Genomic DNA, 23,375 nt, shown 5'->3' with positions numbered 1-23,375 from the left:
ATCAAAGAGTTTTACGAACACCTAATTTACTGGGTAGTTAGTAGCAATTTGATCCCTAAAGTGAAAAAACACATGCTCTGCATCCACATGAATTTGCTGAAATAGTCAGGAATCATGTCTCTATGTGTTCCAAAGATTGCTTTAAACTTTGCTTTGCTGCGACACCACATTGCTTCAACTCGATTAGTTGTCACGTTTGTTGCCGGATCTACAAAGTGAAGCAAGTGGTTCACCTTACCATGCTGAAAGCCTTGTGCTTCAAGAGGCCTTATTCATCGATGTATAATCGGCAAACGAGTTGCTGCATCACGTTGAGCTACGGGGATTAAAAAACCTTCTTTTGTTGTTGGCTCGTAACCACCAGATATCCATTGGCCTTCCACAATTCTGCCACGGTTGTATTTGCGGCGAGCAAAAAGAGATTCATCAATCTCTACAACACAGTCAGGGCCGCCTAATTGCACAGGATTATTCAAAAAGTAATCTACTGCAACATTTCTGCAAAACTGGTTCCAATCGTTAATAGTTTCCCTGCATCCAATATCCAATTCTTTATAAATATCTTCTTGCGACAGTCCCCGACTTTTGCCTACGCTACGAGCCCATATGTATGTTATTCCAATGATCTTCCACAACTCCAGTTTTGATTTCTCAAAAACGCTGCCTTTGCGAATGTTTACAGTCTTTTTACATTTTTTAACAGTACATCTCCAGGTTATTCCATCTAGGGTAAGGTTGCCAATATTGTACCCCCTAAGACAAAATTAAAAAATGTAGGCAATCTACTGAGTAGAAACCTGGATTTTCAATTGGATTTCATAATTTAGGGACTGTTTGTTGTAAACATGTTTAAAAAGCTCAAAATTTAAAAAGCGTTAAGTCTCGAAGAATCAAACTAAAAAAATAGCGCTAAGAGTACAATTAAGGAAACTAGATCCTTAATTGTACCATTGTAATCCAATATTGTACCACTTTCTTGATTTCAATTACTTTACAGCTTTGCAAATATTTTATGATTTTAGATTTAAGGGATTTAAAGAACTGATTAAAAGGAATGGTTTTTATAAAATCAGCAATTGGAAATATTTTAAAATGGGTAAGCTAAGATTAAAATAGTGAAGGAAGGTAGATATTAAAGATAGTTATGCTAAATAATGTAAAACAATATATACTATATCTTTTTTAAAAACAACCACACTAAATATTGTAAAATAAAATACATAAAAACATTGTTTTTGGCAAAAGTTTCAGATATATTGTGTCTGTTTTTGATTAACACCTGCACAGTCAACATGACACCAGCCTTGACATATTGGTAAAACTGAACTAGAGAGTGCATCTTTTTAAGGACTGCTTGTCAATACAAGAGTAATACTGAAATTTTTCTTTTTTTGTTTAAGTAGTGAAGTTCGTTTTGTAAGTATGGATATTTCTCTAATTGGAATCTCAAAAGGAATTTGTTAAATTTTACACGCATTTTTAGCGGTCAGAATGGTTGCGTCGGTACAATTAGGGATATGCCTTGAGGTACAATTTACGCAACTAATCTGACATTCAGTTAGTTAAAAAATTTGACAACTAAAAATAAGATATTTTAAATTCTAGGTATTTATTTTGAATTTAGATAAATTATGCTTTAACATAAATACACTGAACAAATCATATCTTCTACTTTCTTTAGTGAAATACGCTTAGCCATAAAAACCTAAAATAAGAAATCTCCAATAACAAACTAACAAGAGCTTACTCTGGCCTTAATATAGTTGGATGACAAAAAAAAAACAGTTGACTACTTAATTTCATTCAGCAAAGATAAAAAATAAATTAAAAAATTTCTTGTGGGTTGTAAAAATAACGAGTTATGTTAAAAGTACAATATAGGCATCGCTACAATATTAGCAACCTTACCCTACACTGCGTGTGTACAGCTTTTCGCAACACTGCAAGTTGCAAACGGGACAAACCATAACGGTAGCAAGCAAACCGAATTCTCTCAACCACTTTATGCATTCTTCGGGATTATTCATAAACCTCGCACCAATTTCAGTTAACGAGATATTATCGAACTCATCTACTGTTGGTTTTCTAGCCATTTTGAAATTTCTCTTTATAAATAACTGGTGAAACGAATTTGTTAAGTGAATTATGGGTAATTCCACATCAAATCACCCAGTCCATTGAACCATGTGTCTTCCTTTTGTGTTATATTTTGACACATTATTCCTTATTATAAAAAAATATTACATGCAAAATTTCAGCTAAAAATGTTGAGCGGTTTTTCAGAATGTTGAGCGGTTTTTCAGAATGTTATGAAAACCGGGTCATTTTGGGAAACCATCCCAAAATGACCCGGTTTTCATAACATTCTGAAAAAACATTTTTCTTAAAAAAATAAGAAATAAAAATGGCAAAAATATGAAAATAAACATATATAATGTTTTTTTGATGCTGGATTCAATAAAAGTACTTAAAATGCTCAAATATAAAAGGAACATGCTTAAAAGTTAATAAAATAACTAGTTTCTATAAACCAACTTTGGGGCCCAATATCTCAAAACACCCCTGTCAAATTTTTTTTTTTTTTTGCTGTTAATATTTTCAACTGCTTATAATCTTACTAGGCACAAAAAATCTAACTGAAAAAACAACTGAAACATATGGAACTTTAATTTCAAAGATCTATTACTTTTTCAAGAAATTCCCAAAAAATATTTGTAAATAAAATAAAAATAAGTTAATCATAATTTAAACAGTCACTTAAATATACAAGATTTTTAAAGGTATTGAAGATGTAAGTTATTTTGACTGTGTTTGCAACTTTGAAATTTGTTACAACTTTGAAATTATTCGATTGTCGACTAAATCGATTAATGTATATTTTAAAGTCGACCAAAATCGACTAACACATTTTAAAAATCGACTAAGTCGACTAAAAGTCGATTTAGTTGAAATATTTGAATAAAATTTTCCATTCAAATATTTCGAATAAAAATTGTTAAGCAACATTAAAGTATATGATAGTAATAATTGAATGTAATAATCATATACTATAATGTTGCTTGACAATTTATTTTTTAAATGCTATAAAACAAATAGAACTTTAAGAGAGTAAACAAAAAAGCTAGATGGTATGCAATACTATTACAATAACACATACTGTTGTTTTATCAAGAGCATTTCCTTTGTTCAATTTTAATTCATCTAATTTATTAGATGAATTAAAATCGAATAAACAAACAAAAATAAAACGGAAATTACTATCACAAAGTAAAGAAAAAAAAACGAATGGGCATTTTATATCATTTTTTACAATAATTAAAGCAAAAAATCAACAAAAAATTTAATAAAAAGTGGTCGCGTAGTTAAGTGGGGGTAGATGGGGTGGCTAAACTTTTTTTGGGGTAGCAGATTTATTTAAAATTTTTGCATCTTGAACTGAGTACCATAACACATTACTTAACATTTTGTTTTAAAAAGTATCAACTGGTTACTATAATGAAAAAAAGGAAACATTAATGAAGTGCTGGTACATACAGTAAGCTAAGAGTTAAGTTAATGTGATACAGCAAATTAGGTTTAATGGTCAGATATTTTGGTTGAATTAAAAAAACAGCTATGAATGATATTCTTACGCATGGCTCAATCTTTATAAATAACATCTTTACAAGATAAACTACTTATAAAGATATCTCTTCAGTGCACAGTGATTCAGAAACACTAAAAATTTGGCCAAAATATAGTTTTTTGAGTCGCGTAATTTAAATAATGTTATTAGCAAATTATTTTCTACAGTTTCTTATGATTCTAATGGTATAAAAAAATAAATACTGAAATAATAGATTTAAACGTTAATATACGTTTGAAATTGATCGAAAACAGCTTTTTTTATCATAAAAATTTTATCATTATTAAAACTTAATTTTCTCCCTACAAAGTTTTTTATTTTAGTTTTTATAACATGCAAAGAATAAATAATACTATTTTAATTTATAAAAAAAATTTTAATATGTAATTATACAAGTTGTAAAAAATCCATTTAAAAAATGCTTTTTTAACGATTTTAAACTGTTTTTATGGTGCTAGGACTTTTTACCTTAGACTTCCTTCACGAAGCCAATTCTTTTTTTAAAGAGAGTTTGTATTATTTTATAAGAAACCAAAAAAGTTAGCTGCCCCAACTTGCCCCATTTGGAAATAATGTAGTTTTAAAAAGTTCATTTTATAGAAAAAATTAGCAACTTTCATGTTTTGAGAGTTTTTCCTGACACGTCTGAACAAAACTTTTTAATTTTATTTTATTCTAGTATATAGCTTATGTAGTTATCTATGTTGTAGAATGTATATACATACATATATATATATATATATATATATATATATATATATATATATATATATATATATATATATATATATATATATATATATATATATATATATATATATATATATATAAGCATACAAAAGTTAAAATAATTTATCTCTCTTTTTAGTTTAAAATGAATATAAAGTTTACTAAACATCAGATTTATTTAGTTATTAAATCAGAGTTTTAATCGATAAAAATAAATTGCTTCAAAATTTTACTTTTTGATTTCATTTTGGAAGTTAATCAGACAGACTTGCGTTCTTCTAAACAATATAGAACTATACTAAAAATAACGGAAAATTTTATTCAAAACTTAAAAAAGAAACCTTATAATCATAATTGACAACGTGATCGCTTTGAAATTAAAGAAGCAAGTTGGCTTCAATCAGATCTATTTATTCTAGAAAAATTAGAAGAACATTCTATTGCGTCAACTTTGAATAACATAACGTATCAAAATGAAAAGAAAACACCTGGAAGAAAATGCCTTGAAAGGGAACAATCAAGCAGCAGAACAAAAAGAAGAAAGAGTGAAAAAATGGGAAATCTTCTTATTACAAAGTGATCCAATAAAATCAACTATAATAATTTCTCAAGATAGAAGTAAAGTTAAAACAATTCAATTATCAAAGAGCGCTCTAGAACTTGTTAAAAAATCAAATAAAAATACCATTGATGAAATCCAAAGTGATAATGAAACTGATAATGAGTACAATGAGTATGACAATGAAAACGAAGATGAAGAAAATTATGAATTAGTTACTGAGGAAATAGATTACGAAGATGTATATGAACATAATAAATAAGACGATGCTGATTTATTTCTAAGCTTATTTTTCAATTTAGGTGAAATATAAAACGTTTAGATCATGTCAAATAATTATTTTCATAATTTTTCATTTGGTTTTCAAAATGATAATTAGTTAATTAGTTAAAATTACTCAGGGGCAAGGTGGGGGAGGGGGGCCCAGTAAAATTTGCTACCCCCTGACCATACTTAACCATTTCAAAAATATTTTGAGTCTTCTTTCCTTGTCTACTTTTTTTACATCTTAGAGTAAATTTTCAGCAATTTTGAATAAATATTTTTGACAAAATTAATTTTGGCCTAATTTTAAGTTATTCCTGATCACTGTGCAGTGGCGTAGCTATGTAACCAAGGGCCCTGGGGCAGATTAAAAAATGGGGCCCCACTTCTTTGTAAACTGATTAGGTTTTATCAAATAAAAATACAAAATATACAAATACTTTAAAAATGCTAAGCTACTTAAGCTCTTTTTTGTGCATTGCAGGGCAGGTAATAAAAATATTAAACTGTAACAACATAAATTACAATTAATACTTGGTGTAGGTTTGGCTAATAAAACAAAAAAGAGAAGATTCAAGGCTTTATTATATAAAGGTCGGGTCTACCAACTTACTAAATAACAATTATATTTAAAATTTTTCCTAGCTTTAGTTTTCTCAAAAGTATCAATTGCTTCGTTTAAATTCAGGCTTGATGCGGTTTTGTTTTCAATTGCTATTAGCGATAAATGTCGGAGTCGAGTTTGGCCCATCTTATTTCTTAAAGGTCGCATTCTAGCACTCCATATTTTCTAATCATTTCCATACATAATTGGTGAACATTCCATGCTTGAGTTAGTTGAGGTAAAACTAGATGGTAAATATTGAAGTGAAAAACTAGGGCCTATTATATCTGAATACTTTCTTTGGAATTTGCCACACTTTTGTAATAAAGTTGCTTCATCAACTTGTAATAAAAATATTGGTGTTTGAAAATCGAATATATGACAGGCTGCACTAATACCAATAAAACGTGTATCTAATTGAGATATTACTGTGTCTAGTAAATTATTGAAAATCTCAATTTTAAATATTTTTTCTCGGTTTGGAAATCGGTGATCAGCAGCTAATTCATCATAATGTTTTTTAACTTTTCTTTGCCTTTTTTCTTGAAAATGGGTAACAAAACCATATTTTCTTGCAGATTCACTGGCTTGGCATTATTGAATACTTGAATTATTCGAAATTATTTCTATAAATTTGAAAATTTACTTTGGTCTCTGCTAAAACTTTACTCGCCTCGCCCAAATTGATGTCGCATTTTTGTAAAGTTTGGATGCATAATTGATGTCGTTCAATACACTGTGCATGAATTCGCAAAGTAACACGAACTCGAAATTTAGCATTTTTGTTTTAATACTCTCTGCTTCACTACGCTCATCTTTATTATGACTCTTTAGAATTATTTCTGCAATATCTGCAATACAACTTCGTTATTTTGATATCAAAATAACTATGTTGTATTGCATATATCGTATTGACCCTATTGGATCATCTAGTCGGATTTAGTTTTTTATTCAGAAAGAATTTAGGGGAATTCCCTAGGTATAACTTTTGAATTTCTTTCAACAGAGTTGTCATGATTAAAGTGGGATTGCAAGTTGCAACCTATCATATTTATTTTAAAAATGGGAGAAATTTCCAAAAGTTAAGTTTGATCGAGATTTCTGGTAAGGATTCGAGGGCCCCCTGAGCTTGAGGGCCCCGGGGCACTGCCCTGCGTAACCCTTAGGTTGCTACGCTGCTGTATCTCTTTACTAATTAATCAGCATCATAACAATATTAGAGATTGATAAAATTAAATCAAGGGAAAAAATTAAAATAAGGATTTTAGGATAATTACCCGACTAAATCGACTTTTAGTCGATTAGTAGGAGACTCATAGTCGATTAAATCGACTATTCGAATTTTCAAAGTCGACTAATTTCGACTTTCGACTAGTCGACTTTTAGTCGATTTAGTCGAAGTCGATAACAACACTATTTGCAATAGTTTACAATATTGTTCCCATTTTACTTGTACTTCCTCTATTTCAGCATTTTCAAACACATAGTTTCTACCGGAACTAGAGCAAGCTTGTGGAACAGATAGTTTTTTCAATATGTTGGTGTTGGGAATAAAACAGTAGTCATCTCTTTCAGGCCAGTTAAAACAGATTGATGGACCATTTGGGTGAAGAAATTTAACTTTAGCATCAACTTCTTCTAGGTTGGATTTAGTTACAATGCTGATCCATTACTACACAGACTACAGCTACATAACAACCTAAAGCAACAGTATCAAGTTAAATTATATCTTGTTTCTTTTTAAGATTGTGGATTATTGAATAATTAATGTCCGTACTACACCTCTTTGCCCCAACCCTGTTATCTCCAAGATCATAAATTGATGAAAGCTACCAGTACCAGGTAGAGTTGTTACACCAGTGTACCTTTCTTTTTGCTCTTCATGTTGCAATTGTAAGTCCAATCCCTTTATGTAAATGAAGTTAACAACCTTGATTTTCTCAATACAAAATTCATACATAGCTTCTGATGTGAGAATTTGGTTTCTCTATGGTCGTTTTAAACTTTTTTGTGCTGTTAACCTTTTTACAGTACCGCCAATCCCATTGCATGGTGACTTTTCATGGGACGTGGCAAAGAAGTTCCATTCAACTTTAAGGTCAAATTCACTTTCTAAGGTCAAATTCACATAGATTGTAAAAGCTTTTACAATTTTTGTACTGTCCTGCGCAACCATCAGTGAATATATGTAATTTAGACAGATTGGAGAATTTTTTGATAAAGAAATAATTCAAACCCTTTCAGAATCCCTCTGTTGTATATTTTTTTACACTGATAGATATTGGTTATTGGTTATTGGTTCTTTATAGATATATTTATATATATATACAATCTGCATATATATATATGAAATATATATATATGAAATTGTTAATTTGTTAAAATTTAAATAAAATTTACCAATAAATATTGTTTTATAACTGAACTTTTTATAAACTAGTTATTATAAACTTTTACAAAATATAGTAGTCAAAATTTTAAAAACAAATGCACATCAATATCACACTTATTCAGTTTTTATATAAAAACAAAACAGGATGTTTTTTTCAGTTGTTAAGATCAAATAACTAAGTTATCATATAATTAAGACTTCCTTAAATATAACAAAATTCTTTTTTTTTTTTTTTTTTTTAAGGAGTCTATAAACTAAATATAATATTTTACAGAATTCTATTTGCATGTTTTTTAAAATAATTTCTTCAAAAAGTAATAAATCATTGAAATTAAAGTTCTATAAGTTTCAGTTGTTTTTCCAGTTAAATTTTTTGTGCCTTGTAAGATTACAAGCAGTTGAAAATATTAACAGCAAAAATGTTCCTTTTATATTTGAGCATTTTAAGTACTTTTATTGAATTCAGCATCAAAAAAACATTATATATGTTTATTTTCATATTTTTGCCATTTTTATTTCTTATTTTTTTAAGAAAAATGTTTTTTCAGAATGTTATGAAAACCGGGTCATTTTGGGAAACCAGGTCAATATTAAAATTGCAGTATCTTGTCAACCGCTAAACATTTTTAGCTGAAATTTTATGTGTTAACTTTTTTTTTTAAGATGCAACAGCCAAAGAAATTTTTAAAAAATTTGAGGACCCATGGTTCAAAATTTTCTAAATTTTGGGTGATTTGATGCGGAATTACCCTTAATATAAGACATCAAAACCGTTCGAAAAAATTCTAAATAATTTTATACCTGTTACCTGTTGTTTACTGGTATTAGGCAGTGGCGCAGCAAAACATGGACAAACATCAAAGATGGAGTGTAAAAACTACTTAAAAACTGATTTTGTTTTGTTGATAACACTCCATCCATTTTTAAGTTCTTTGTATTTCTTAACGCTTGTAAAAACCAGGTAAATATTTTTAGCGGTTTGAATTAATGGTTTTAAAACTATCATTAAAAAATGGAGTTAAAAGCAGCGTCGTTTTTAACGGAAAAATGGAATATTCAAATGTGAATTAGAGTACTTTTTCTTTGTCAAAAATAAAAATGAATACCATTTTTTTCCGTTTCAGACAAAGATCTTCCAGAATCTGCAAAAAAAAAAAAAAAAAAGGGGTGGGTGGGTACGAAACCAGACAAACGCCATCATTTTTTATCTTGAGTTATTCGCATTGGTAATTATTGGGTAAAGTAAAAAGACAAAAATGGACAGAAAAGCTGGTTCAGACAACGTACAATGGCAAATTGTAGGTCTGCTAAAAGATAAAACAAAAAGCCAACGAGAAACAGCTCGAATATGCAGTCTTTCGCTTAAATGTGTACAAACAACGTTGAAAAACCACGAGCTGCAAAATGATGTCAAAGATTTACCAAGACTTAGTAGCCCTTTAAAGCAAACTTCAAGAGACCAAAGTTATCTCTATCAAAAGGTTAGACAAGACACTAAAATTTCTTACCGTGAACTTGCTGAAGGGTTCACAAATACGCCTGGTAACGTTAGTGTTAGTAGATGGGATGTACGAAGATGCCTAAATAAGAAAGGCTTAGATTGCTATGTTACTGCTCGAAAACCACTTTTGCATGTCTCAGATCGCCTAAAAAGATTAAAGTGGTGTAGAGAAAGACTTCACTGGTCTTTAGAAGACTGGGCCAAAGTCATTTTCAGCGACGAATCCAATTTTGAGGTGATAAATCGCAAGTCAAGAGTAATCATCAAGAGGCCGGCTGGTGAAAAGTTCAAAGAGCTTTTTTTGTGTACCAAGGATACAAGGCAGAGGAGGATCAGTTGGAATATAGGAATGCTTCTCCCATAAGGGAACAGGGTCATGCAATTATAACAGCAGAATTAACTAGTACAACTACAAAGAGACCCTTGAAAATAAACTTTTTCCAACAGCCAGAGCTTTTTACGGAAGACGACAACAATGGATTTTTCAGCACGAAGGCGCAACGGCTCACACTGCAATCTCGGTAAAGAGTGGCTTGATCGCAAAATCATTACGGTCATGCCTTGGCCAGCTCGCTCTCAAGGTCTCAATTCCATCGAGAACATTTGGGCTCTGATAGACAAGAGATTAGTCAAAGAGAGCATAGCCAGAGTTGCGCAATTACAGCAGGCCTTGAAAAGCTTTGGAAAGAATTTCCAAGAGAATTATGCATCCAACTAGTTGAATCTATGCCTAGATGTGTTCGTGCATGTATGAAAGTTCGTGGTGCGCATACAAGATACTAAAATGCAACCTGACTCTATATGTTTGCTCTGTTTTTTTTGTTTATTCTTTTTTTAACAGTTTTATGTATTCCTCATCTTAAATTTTTTTTTGGAAAAACTTTTTTTTCTTATTTTGTTTATAAAATTTAAAACCATTTAAGTTGTTAACTTTTTTATTTGCTTTAAATTTTAAAAAAACATAAAAAAAATCATATTAAAAATCAACTGACATATTTATGCAACCCACTGTATAATGAATATTCTACCGAGCCAGTGCTTGGGACCGGCGATGTGCAATAATTTGCCCACTCAACTAGATCCAAGTGTTTAATTTCAAACTTCATTACTGTTGCTCCAGAGATATAAAGAACATAAAATTACAGTAGGGCTACCGTTAATCTTCTTTGTGGGAGCATCTATAGATTGCTAGTCAACTCAATATGGATATTCATACCTTAAAGTATGAATATCCATATTGAGTTGACTAGCAATCTATAGATGCTCCCACAAAGAGTATATTGATGGGTTTTTAGAACCTTATGGTTCATCATGACTGATACACACGGCTTTGGTCACTACAGGAGTTCAATTTATTGTGCATTAACTTACAACTCATACCCAAAGTTTTTAAAATAGAAACTCTCCCAACTTCTATCAAACTTAATGTCTCAGCTTAACCTTCAAAGGCTTACTGATTTGCAAAGGCTTACTGACTCAGGCTTACTGAGTCAGGCTTACTTACTGACATCAGTACCGTATAGGAGCGCGAGGATTACACAACTTCAGGTTTAAGAGATTTCCCTGAGTTTTTTAAACTTAATGTTTACGTAATATTTGTAACAGTATTTAAGTTGAAACAAGGTATATTTTTTTGGCACAGGAGCTTTTCAGAATTAAAGAGCTACAATCATAACAAAACATTTAAATAAAGTAGTATCATTGACAAACACTAAGAGAAAGAGAAAGTTTCAGAAGCATTTAGTTTATTGGTAACGTTTCAAAAACCTTAACATTGAAAAATACTTTGAATAAAAACTCTGAGAAATTCGCTCTCATTGTCATTTATCTATTTCTTCACGAAATGCTTTTCTGATATTGAGTGTAAGTAATGTGAGTCATTTTGGTACAGTTTTACAAATACGGTTGACATAGTTAATACCTTGAGCATTAGTTGGAACGAATGTCCACTTTTTAGAACCATTATCCCACGCACAGTACTGTTTTGCTGCACCGTTGAATATTTTCAGTGCCACAGCATCATTGATTGTTCGCGGACTGTTGTCTTTAAAAACGCAATTCCCCTCGTTCACTATTGGTACCGGAACGTCATTTCCTGTTTCAAGCTTTGCTTGATTACGCTGCTTATTCATCCAAGTTACAGCTTGACTAGCAGCACTATTTAATCTTCGAATACCTTCATCACAGTTTAACTTCCAGCTCCAGATCTGGCTGCATGTAGGTGGCGGATTGGTAAGCTGCATTACTCCATAACCATTGTCAAACGTTCGCAGAGGGTATCCAACCATTTTGATATCGAACTGGGTTGGTCCGATTGTAGATGATTGAGTGCTTTCATGTGTTGCTACATATTGAGCATACCAAGGGCCTGATTTTGAATTAACGTACTGCAACACGGTTTTACGATTAGGCTGTCGTCCTAGGATTTTAAATGTAAGGCTGCCGCTTGATTGATCATCTAAAGTCCATTTTAAGCTCGCTGTTCCACCCATTACCTGGTTAATTTCCTTAGTAATATCCCAAGTTTTACTATTACTTGACAACGAAATGTCTTTATTGCAAATGTCGTCTTTACCGGTGCTGCTTTTAGTTAGTTTGAAACTCCAACTTACAGATGCTGAGATATCGGACTTACAGTATGAAGCGATAAGTGAAGGCATATTCGCGTCTTCATCTATGTAAACCGTGCTACCGGGCTGTACCTCCGTCCCGCCATTCATCAACTTTACTTGTTTATCATCAGCAGAATTACAAAACTTTAACTTGGCATGCATTGTAACAATAAAAGTTGCTGTTAAACGATATAGACTAATTCAAAACACGCTTCTGATATAGTAACTTTTAACAATATGATTACAAAGTTTATTCAAGAGCTTCTAAAGTGAAAGTATTGTACAATCTAAATGCAAGTTTGTTACATATGAGCTCTTTTTATTTGCACTACAAAGTGCATAAACATAACAAATAATATATTTTTTTGCATTTGCATTGGTTCAAAGTGAAGCAATAAGTTTTGAATATGAGTTAAAATTAATAAATGAAAGTTCATAAATTACAATCAGTGCATTATGAGAACAAGTTGACAATACTTGCAAAATGTGGAAGTAATTATTCAACTGTAGTTGTATAAACTCGAAGTTTGGCTTTGGTTCTAACCAATACATTTAGATTAGCTAAAATTTGGAATACACATGGAATAATACGCGGAGCAACTACTTTAAATAAATTTTTTCATTTTTACTGACAGAAGCAATTAAGTTGTCATTACATTCGTGTTTTCGACACAACTTTTTAAAAAAGATGATACAAATAAACTGTGCGTTCTTTAAATAACACTTTTAAAAAAAACTATTAGGGTTATAAGGTTTATAAGAGTATAGAAAGAAATTTGATGTTTCTCTACACACGCTTGTCGCTCACTTTTTTTCAAGCAATAACTTTTTTGATTGTGGTGAAAATGGATAATCACGTGTACTGTTGTCATGTGTATTGCTAACTTTATTAACCAATAATTCTAATTTAAGCAAGTCAAGCAAGTTGATATCAGGTTAAACATTTGTATTATTAGAAAAACAAAAATATTGAATATAATTAATTTGAACTTTTATCAAAAATAAAATGTGCTAACACCACAATACTTTTAGTACACCACACTACTTTCGCTTTTAATTGCGCCATATTTGTTTAAATATCTAACTTAAACTTGAACATCATAAGTGAGCATCTTTATAAAAGTGACTAAAAGTCAATATCTTTTATGTGATCAAAAAAAACATCCTCATTACATTCGAGATCTTCAAAATCATAAAAAAGTTGACTTGTTTATCTTGTTTCAAGAAAGCATCTTAAACAAAAATCAAAAAGTCAACGTCAAAAATATGATCACTGGCCAATATATTCATTATGAACAAATTGAACAGCTCAAACATTTAAGGATTAAGAATTACTTTCACTTTTTGTCAGAGACTTGTGTGTAAACAAGAAACATATTCACTGGTAGGAGCCAAGGAGGCATAATGGCCATGATGTTTTATATAAAAAAAGTAAAACAGTTTCACCAAGAACTTGTTTGAATCAAAAAGCTGTGAATAACTCATTTAAATATCAAATAAAATTTCCATTTTATTACATTTTTTTTAAAAATAAATTATAGCTATTAAAAGTGTTTTAAATAGATCTAGTAACTGAAGTTCTATTTAATTAAAATGAATAAAGTCTACTATATTAACACATAGAATTTTTTTCGCTTTGCCAACTTCAATAAGAAGAAGACACCCAAAAACTTACGAGTAACTTTCTGACGACTTCAAATTCTTTCATTAATTCTATAAATTCTTTTTCTTCTGCAAATTACGCAACAGATAAATTTGTTTTTAGGAAAATAAGTTAGCAATCGGCATCAGCTCTGTATCCAAGTAAAGTGAAACTACTTTTAGGTGTGCTTTTCTGAGAAATCAAATTAAGTTTCAAATAACACACTCGTCCAAATTTTTGTTATGCGCAATAATAAATATTTTGTTATAGCACGGTCAAACAAGTGCTTTAACATGTGGTGTAGGATCAGCTAACTTGCTTTATTTAAGCTTCTCGTATTTATTTTTGGTTTCCAAACTACTCGAGTTCAAATATTGTCTTTTTCTCCAACATACGTAACATGCACAAATGAAATTTGTTTATGATAAAGTTTTCTAACTAAGGAAAGTTAATACTTTTAAAAAATGGTATAAATGCAAATTTTCTGACGTAAATTACATTCATTTCATACAAGAGAAAATAAAAATGAGTTGAGTCCATAAAACGGTGCTATCTGTGCTCTCAAATCTTCCTAGATCATATGAAAAATGTGAGTCTTTGAAGTGACAGCAATAAAAGTTTAAATCCCATCAACAGTAAACTTAGCTATATTTAAGCCAAATAATAAGTCGTTACTTTTGTTTTTTCTTTGTTTTAGATCAATGATGATCTGTTTTCTAAAAAAAACCATTCTATATTTTTAAAAAAAACCTTTCTTAAAAAATCATTTGTTTTCTAATGAACCAACGTAACCATTTCCCTTGTTCTCTCATAATATTTTCGACTTTTTGCTGATAATAAGGAAGGCTTCTCTTAGAAACGAGTTTATTTGTTTTGATCATTTATAAACATCCGTTGTATTTTTTATAATGATAAGCTTAAACTTTAAAGTGCATTGTGAAGTAAGTGATTGAACTGAACAAAATCAAAGAAAAATTTGGGAAACAGGAAGAAATTAATTTTAAACTTGAAAACCGGTTTGAAACTGGGAATTATTGAACAATATTTTTGGTTATTACAACTTGCATTTTTCTTGGAACATTTTGGGTGTCTCATAAGCAGACAAGCTCTCTAGCATCAAACTAAAGTAAAAATGCTTATTATTTTACATTCTTATAATAATTCCTTTTCAAATTATACAAAGAATTGATTGACTTATCACTAAGTCAACAACGCAACTTAGTGATAAACAAACCTATTGCTTAAAAATGCTCTCTCTGCTTCTACAAAAATAGGTTTAATACATAGTAATGGATTGTACGATAAACTCTTATTTGGAGTGCCTTTTTCAATGGCCAAGAAATCTTCAGGTGTGTTTCAGATGTTGAATTCTTAAACAAACTGTTTAGCTTTTTCAGAGAGCGATCAAGGGAAACATGATCATCTACAACTTCTATGTCTTTTTCTGTACAACTTCTAATGCTTCTTGAACCATTGGCAGTGGCGTATCTAGGGTAGGGCAGGCAGGGCACGTGCCCTGGGCGCCAACCTAAAAGGGGCGCAAAAGAGGCTAAGCATAGAGCGAGAATATACCGAAGAAATTGATTTTGACAGTGTTATTAAGAAATTTGCAGCAATTAAAGCCAGAAAAAAAAAGTTGTAATATATGTTACATAAACAAATTGTTTATTTATAATGAATAATGAAGTTTTATTAAAAGTTTGTGTCATCATTTATTAAAAAGTTGAAGTTTATGTGGGGGAGGAGGGGCGCGAGATCGGTGTTTGCCCAGGGCGCTATTTACCCTAGGTACGCCACTGACCATTGGATTCTGTCTATTTCTCAGTTAAGAAAAAATAAAACGAAAAATAGAACCTGCAGTAAGAAAAGTAACATCTTCTCTGCACTAGGCTTCAACTGCCATCTTTATGGGTAATTGAGATCTTCCAGTTGTTCAATTTTAGATCTTCCAGTTGTTCTTTTTCTGCTTCATTTACATTTCATTTCGCCTGACAGATCAAAAAGGGCCTTAGATATTGCACAATATAGCAGAAGAAACCTCTCAATCATACTTAGCATCGAGTTCCAACGACTGCTTACTAAACTTTTCTTTGGGTTCCTCCTCTTCATTTATCTGAGATTGTAGCCTGATTCTTTATCATTGTTGTTCTCACGTGTTTCCAGGGTTTTTTTAATCATTTCCCGGTTCATTAAAAGCTATAAGCTATATACTTCTCAGTAGATATACATACATAGTGAATCTCTTTGTATAACTTTTTTATAACTTCCCACTTCCTAACTGAAGGGGGAGAGACGAGATCTGATCAAGGAGCATATCTTGAGGACAACAAATTTAGGCTAGCATTTAATATGGGAGGGGGAGTCTGGAAGGATTGGTATGCACGAGGTAACGAGAAACCTTAAAAAATGTTTTACTTTAAAATAGTCTTTTAAGAAAAATAATTCATATTTTCTGGCCAGAGGATGATGGATTTGCTTTCATGTGATGAGAGCCACGTAGAGAAAAACGAAGATCAGTAGTTATGCATCTACATCGTCAAAATCCCTATCAGTTTATTGATAGGGATTATTGACAAAATAGGTTATTGTTGTGCATATTTTTATATGAATACATATTTTTAAATTGTATATATTTTTAAACTCTATCAACATACCCAAACACCCACGTGGACTTGTGAGGGAACACAAAAATGTTGCATACATACTGCGTGTGTTTTACTATAAAGATAAGTAATTTGGTCAGTTTAAACTTATTTGTCTTTCAGCTGCCGTCATAGAAACAAGTAAAATGTTTCACCTTGCTTTCTAAAAGGTTCTTACACTTGACAAATCTAAACATAAAAATATTGTAAAAAACTAGCTTAAAAACAATTTTTTAACTCGAAAAAATTTCCCCCCCCCCCCTCCTGTTTTTTTGAATGTTGTTATGAGTGGAGGAAAAATTGTTCTCCTTAAATGATAAGTTAAATAACACTTTCTATGAAAACTAAATAAAAAGATTTATAAGATAATTTTGAAACTCTTTCTAATCTATCATCGCACATCGCAACTGAAAGTCCATAATCACATGAAGACGAACCATTCAAATGTTCAAATTTGCAATCAAGATATTCATCGTTTTTGTTTCTATTTTTAAACTTGCCTTGAGCAGATAATATTCTTAAGAAAAGTCTAGTGATTTATATTTTCAGAGGCTTCTTGTGTATCAAGATGAGCTTTGGATTTACAGAACTCCACAAATTGATTAGATCGCTGGCCACATGATCTTTGGAAAGCTTATTTTAGATCCTTATTTTAGATTTTTTTTTCAATTAAGTTTGAAAACTGAACAAATTTTCTCTTAGTTAGAAGATTACTTATTGGAGACTCACAAGGCAAATCAGCATATATGCTGCTTTCATTGCGAGAAAATCTGAAAGATATAATTAAAAATTTTCTAAAGAAATGATTCTCTTCAAAGAATTTCAAAGAAAAACGAAATTGTTTTAACACCTCAACATAATCTTTTATCACCTAAACATTATCTTTATATTTTACTCAATTCAAACATATAATGTATTCAATCAAAGAAAAGTGCGAGACAGCCAAAAAAGCAGGTGGAAACACATGCACATTAAGCCACTTTCTAAACTTTTTTTTTTTTCTGAGCACACTCAGTCAATTTGGGATTTATGTGAGACATAATTACAAGCTTAATTCCGAAAAATTTAGACAATTTGGAGTTATAATAATTTTGGGAAATCACTTGAAAGTTTTCAACTATTTGTTTGTTTTCCCAAATATATAGAAAAATTAAATATTTTGCAAAATCCTTATATATCAACCGATTTTCAAGTTTCGATTGTTCACGAGAAGCTCTGTGAAATTGGTGGCGTTTAAAAGTAAATGGAGTGTTTTACCCATACGCAGAGGCATTTTACCATACGCAGAGGCTTAGATATTTAACACCGCAACTTCAAAGATTTTTGGTTAAAGGCATATTTTCTTCCAAATGACATCTTTATCTTTAGCTATTTCTAACATTCCTTACTACAATACAAAAACCTATTTTATAGTCCTCATAATCAAAGAAACACCAAGCTGTATGTTTTTAATACAATTGTTGAAATATGTCTTACCTTAAAAGAGTTCTTTGAATTCACATTTATTAGTTTTTAAAGTTATACAGAAATGCTTGTCAATTTCAATATTTACATTTGTTACATAAAAGTTAGCAAAATTACTCTGAAGAACGTATGCAGTTTTCTGACTTAGAACCATTTCTCTTGTTTTGAATTCTGCTCTGGTTTTTTGCCAGAATGAAATTATGTCTCTTCACCCTTCCATAAACCTTTTTAGGGGCTTCAGATGTGAGTTTTACAGCTCTCTCTTCCGATTAAGAATTGTTTGACAGATCAGTAAGGGAAAGTTGATTACCAGTTTTTTTAAGGAAATGAAAACTGAAGTAGGAGGCTCAACCTGTATTGAAGAAGCCTCAACTAAGTTGGTCCAAACATCAGCAATAATCAAAGACATAACTACCTTAGCTTTAATATTGGGCTTGAAATATGGATCAATTTCTCTAGACAACCTAATCTGCAGGATTTGGTTGAAAGCACGATCTTTTACAAGTTTCTCATTATCTAGCAGCATAGCATACATAAAGTTTTCTTGATAGTAGCAGTAGGAGTTACTTTGAAGATTTTTTAAAACAATCTTTTGAATTCTTTCATCCTGTTTCTTGACCAACTCAATTGTTTTTATAGCAAACCACATAGGACAGTAAACCTGGATTGTGTACTTTGTTCAAATCATGTGTAGGTATTTCAGTTCTTTCATAAACCATCATAATTCTTAAAGTAAGAGTTAGCCACCGTGCATGGCAGAATGGATCAAGTCTCTTGTTTGCATACTTGATAGAATTGGAACCTTTAGCTATTCCAACACTATACTTAAGGAGTTTACGCTGGTCTGTACTCAGATCACAGATAATGTTGGGATTCACATATAACTCTATCTCTGAATCTATGGGAACAAATTGAATCAAAGGTTGTTCATGCATGAATTTGCAAGACGATTGTTTACCAATTAGGGCCTTTATACTTTTTAGGGTCATTGGTTTTTCCATCTATTTCAGATATAACATGGCGAAGCGGTAGCTCACACTGGTGAAGTAAACAACCCACTATATGAATGCTACATTTCAAAAGCTTATCTAATTTGACAGCTAAACCATTATCTACACCAGTGTTAGAACTTGTTTTGACAATTGAACAATTGCTTCTAGGCTTTCAATACTATCATATTCAGTAATCACATTTAATGTCGCTGAAGCCATAGAACTTCTTGTACCATTTTCTGTTACAACATGTATCAGATAATTTCCAGAATTGACAGTCTCCTTTACTCTTGTATTTCATCACATGAACTAATGATTTTTTTGTCTTTCTTGCCATCCACACCAAAAGCTTTTAATTGTAAAACTTCTTGACGATGCTTAGTTTAAATTTAACCAGCCACTCGTGTTTTTTCACAAAATACTTTATATTCAGTTATTATCTGAGATTTTTTATTCTAAGTTACAATTCCATAATCAATTAAAGTAGCTATTGCTATTGCAGCCGCAACAGTATTACTAACTTCAAATCTTATTACAGCCACGGCCAAATTAGTTAAGTCTGTGTAATTTCTTTCATTAACTATTTGCTCCTCCAGCTTTTTTCTTTTCGGCTGGATCTAAACTAGAGGATTTAACACTAAAACTATCATCTGATTCAACTTCTAATGTTATTTGAAGATTTCTTTCAAAAGAGCATATTAGAGAGGAGTATTCTTGCAAAAAAAAAAAGCATATTAGAGAGGAAAAAGAGGAAGCTTTCCAGCTGCCTCTTTTTCCTCTCTAGTATGCTTTTTTGCAACACTTGTTGCCTCTGCTTCGTATACATTATCTAACCGCAAACTTTTTCTTTCGGCCCTATCTTGAACAATGTGTTTCATTGTGCACTCACTTTTCCGACATCCAAATCGTCTAAATGTTTATTATTTTACTATTACATTAAATATACAAAATATTTATTACATAGGGTTCTGTAAACCTTGGAGGATTTCCGTCTGCCCTTATAAAATTCCAACCTTCCAACCTTCCTTGCTTCTAACGTCTTCCAACCTTTTTTGAGCACATTTTGATATCACATTATGAATTATCTGAAATTAGTTACACACTATTTCTCCCTTATTAATGTTGTCTTTCATTAATATAGTATTAGTGTAAGAAAAATGCTTTAGTAAAAAAAATTTAGTGAGAAACTGTTCTTCGATTCAAATTAACTAAAAAAGTATGTTTTGGGAATTTTACCATGGTGTAAACAATGTTATGTATCCAAATAAAAACATGATACAAACAATTGTTACGTATCCACTTAAAAACAAATTAATTTACTTATTAGATTGGTAAATAGTATTTTTATCGATCGTACAGCTCATTAGTTTGCTGTAAGCTGCGGATCACACTTTGTTTACAATTAAAAACCGTTTGAAAAGTGTAGTTTAATTGAAGCTAAGCGATTCCACTGTGAAATTTTCCAGCTTTTCTTTTGAATTTCCTAAAAAGATTACAGGTTTTTCGCTTTTTTTTTTATGGTAATGGATTTCTATATATACAATACATAAATCCCACACTGAACCAAGTGTTATCTCATGCACGACAGTGGCTTAATGTACATTTGCAAGAAAAACAGATCAGTCGCACAATTAAAGTTTAAAACATTTTTTGCAAAAAGGACTGTTAATTCAATTGTAACAACGCTTACAAAATGATTGTAGTTCAATAAGTAAAGTTCGCAACAATTTTGTAATCATTTTATTACTTTTGCAAACAAGTCAAGACCAGAGACAAACGCTAATTAAAAGATAACAGGTAAATCCTGTTTTAGAGAACCATGATTCAGAGGTTGAAATAAAAGCGCTTAACGAACTTGGAGGTAAAATCTATTGTCTTTACTAGAACAACATTTGATTTAAGAAACATCCGCATATAGAACAAGAAAGGTTGAGAAAACCTAAGGGGATTACTTGCAAAATTTTACGGAAGACGGATGGAAGATTTTTATGGGAGAATTCGTAAGAAAATTTTTAAAAGATTTTAAAAAAAGAAGATTTCTTGGAAAAAAAGAGAAAAGAGATTTTTAGAGAAGATGTAAAAAATAAGTAAAGGGATATTTTCAAAGAGAAAATATCTTTGACCATGAAGTGGTAAGGTAGTAAGAGAATCTTTCTGAGTGACTTTTAATTGCATATCACTGTATTTTTGTATACGAATTTTTAAATGTTAAAAGAATGTACTTGCGTTAAATATTTGAGAATATTTATTAAATAATTTAAATAAGAGAAGAAAAACCAGTGATAAGTTATTATTTTGTTTATATTTTGGAATATATATTGAGGAATATATATTGAGGAACTATTATATTAATATTAATTGTACTAAGATTTTGTTGGTAAGCTTTACGTACTATATCTTCGAGTTTCCAAAAAATTAAATATTATTTTTTTCTAAAATGCCTGAAGCAACACGAAAACAAACTTTACTATTAAAATTGCCATGGCCGAATTATGAAAAAAACATTTAAAAATAGATGTTTTTAATACAATTTTAATACAATATTGCCTATTGTTAGCATATGTTACCAGTTGTAAAAACAATGTATCATCCACTCTTATTGATATGCATGATATAAACTGAAAAAATTAGACAAAATTTATTTGTCAACATCCTAACCCAGAAATTATTTTCGTCCCCATTAAACATCCCAAAACACTTTTCGCAAACTTGGTGATACTTTGTGTACCTTTTTCAACAAAGGTAGTAGAAACAGTTCTCTTACAAATTATAATTTCTACAAGGTACTTTAACTGGTAATTATAAAAATATTTAGCTCCAAAAGAAAATAAGAAACAACTGTTATACTTACAATAAACTAAAAGTAAATCTTAATTGCCTAATCGCCTAAAGTAACATTAAAATAAACATCACATTTTAAATTGCCGAGACCGAGATATATATAAGAAGCATTAAACAATTAAATATAAGAAGATGTATAAGAAGCATAAAACAATAAAACAAATATCTGTTGATTTGGGTTATAATGCTGGAAATTTCAATTCGGAAGATAAATATGAAGCCAAAGATGTTATGGAGGTTTAACTTTTAAACCATGACTAAGACCCATGTAGTTACAAATCTCTTTTTTTATATACATTAGTTGACAGAAATTATATGAAGTCTTTTTTAAATTGTTAGAATAATAATTTTTAAAATCATACGAAACAATTTTAATGTGCTTTTTACTTAAGAATTATTAACGCATACATTTAATACAACAATTGAGTCAATGCAAAAGTGGTTTTGGAGGAAGCCACCCCATTTTTATCAAAATTTGCAAAAAAAAATTGAGTGTATTTTTCGCATAAATTATAAAAAAAGTCTGATCCTCATCATGGTTAAATTGATCTTGTTAACAAAGATGTGAGTAATCGATTCCGTCGACTTCAGTCAATGTTGATTCTCAAACTGTAAATCATAGTGAAATCTCTCATTTACCCAATGCATTCCTTCAAAGAGTTAAACCTCGTGAAAAAGACAAAATCAATGGCTATAGAATAAAAGATGTACCAACTTTATTGATTGTAAAATCAGTGTTGCACAGTCTAGTTTGAGGAAAGTACTTGATGTGGAAGTAATGAAGTCAAACTTCTAAGGGGTTTTGTTTAAAAGAACAACCCTAATGTGTTTGCAGAATGGAGTCATATTTGCTCTTATAATTATGAAGATAGTATAGAAGTAGAAAGTGCATAGCATGTACTTGAGAGATATGTAAAACTTTAGCTACGTTATTTGAAATTTCTGGAAGATAGTCATAGAAAAAGCTTTTTTTCTGAAAAAAAAATCTAATGAGTTTAATATAACAAAGCTATAGATTTTACAGTATTTTCACTACAGTACAATCTTTCTAATTCGAACCTCCGTGAAATACCGTTAAGTCAACTTCCTACAATTCGAAAATCTCTTTATTCCGGAATTTATTTTTCCCCATAAAATTCGAATTAGAGAGATTTTACTGTACCTAAAATGCATATGTACTCACTTGCGAAAACAAGCCAAAGGGTTGAGTAGACCTGCTTGTCTCACAGTGGAGTAATTGACCATTGATCAGTTTCAAATTTACTTTGGTGTTGCAATCAGCCAAAATGTTGGAAACTTAGCAGAAATGAAAAAGGCTGCTTTAGCGAGTGTGGGTTACTATTGATAAAAACAAAAATACAGCTGCTTTGTCTTTTTGTAATTATATCTATGGCCAATCCAGGTCTTAGATTGGCCGTAGATAATTGCAAAAATAAAGCTTACGTATTTGGATTTGATCAAAGATAACGAATTGGGGAAGTATTCTCATGGTAAGACACACAAGAATG

General features: G+C 30.7%; 2 protein-coding genes and 1 pseudogene across 2 annotated transcripts; all 3 read right to left on the bottom strand.

Annotated features, from left to right (window-relative positions):
* Positions 1-272: 272 nt before the first annotated feature.
* Positions 273-2,093, bottom strand: LOC149883674 (uncharacterized). The gene is made up of 3 exons (XM_090098617.1): positions 1,965-2,093; positions 1,650-1,705; positions 273-753 (listed from the first exon to the last, which is right to left on the bottom strand). The coding sequence occupies exons 1-3, from the start codon at positions 2,091-2,093 to the stop codon at positions 273-275; spliced, it is 666 nt and encodes a 221-aa protein (XP_089954743.1).
* Positions 2,094-11,374: 9,281 nt separating this feature from the next.
* Positions 11,375-14,368, bottom strand: LOC149883673 (uncharacterized). Its single transcript, XM_090098808.1, has 2 exons — positions 13,962-14,368; positions 11,375-12,550 (listed from the first exon to the last, which is right to left on the bottom strand). The coding sequence occupies exon 2, from the start codon at positions 12,446-12,448 to the stop codon at positions 11,552-11,554; it is 897 nt and encodes a 298-aa protein (XP_089954934.1). The 5' UTR covers positions 12,449-12,550; positions 13,962-14,368; the 3' UTR covers positions 11,375-11,551.
* A 4,620-nt stretch (positions 14,369-18,988) lies between these two features.
* On the bottom strand, positions 18,989-23,112 carry LOC149883672 (uncharacterized; annotated as a pseudogene).
* Positions 23,113-23,375: the final 263 nt, after the last annotated feature.

The sequence above is a fragment of the Hydra viridissima genome, unplaced genomic scaffold (genome assembly GCF_058129835.1).
Source record: "Hydra viridissima isolate aposymbiotic clone 2 unplaced genomic scaffold, HvirCarnegie_v1 scaffold_9, whole genome shotgun sequence".
Lineage (NCBI taxonomy): Eukaryota > Metazoa > Cnidaria > Hydrozoa > Anthoathecata > Hydridae > Hydra > Hydra viridissima.
This window is presented reverse-complemented; position numbering and strand designations above follow the sequence as displayed.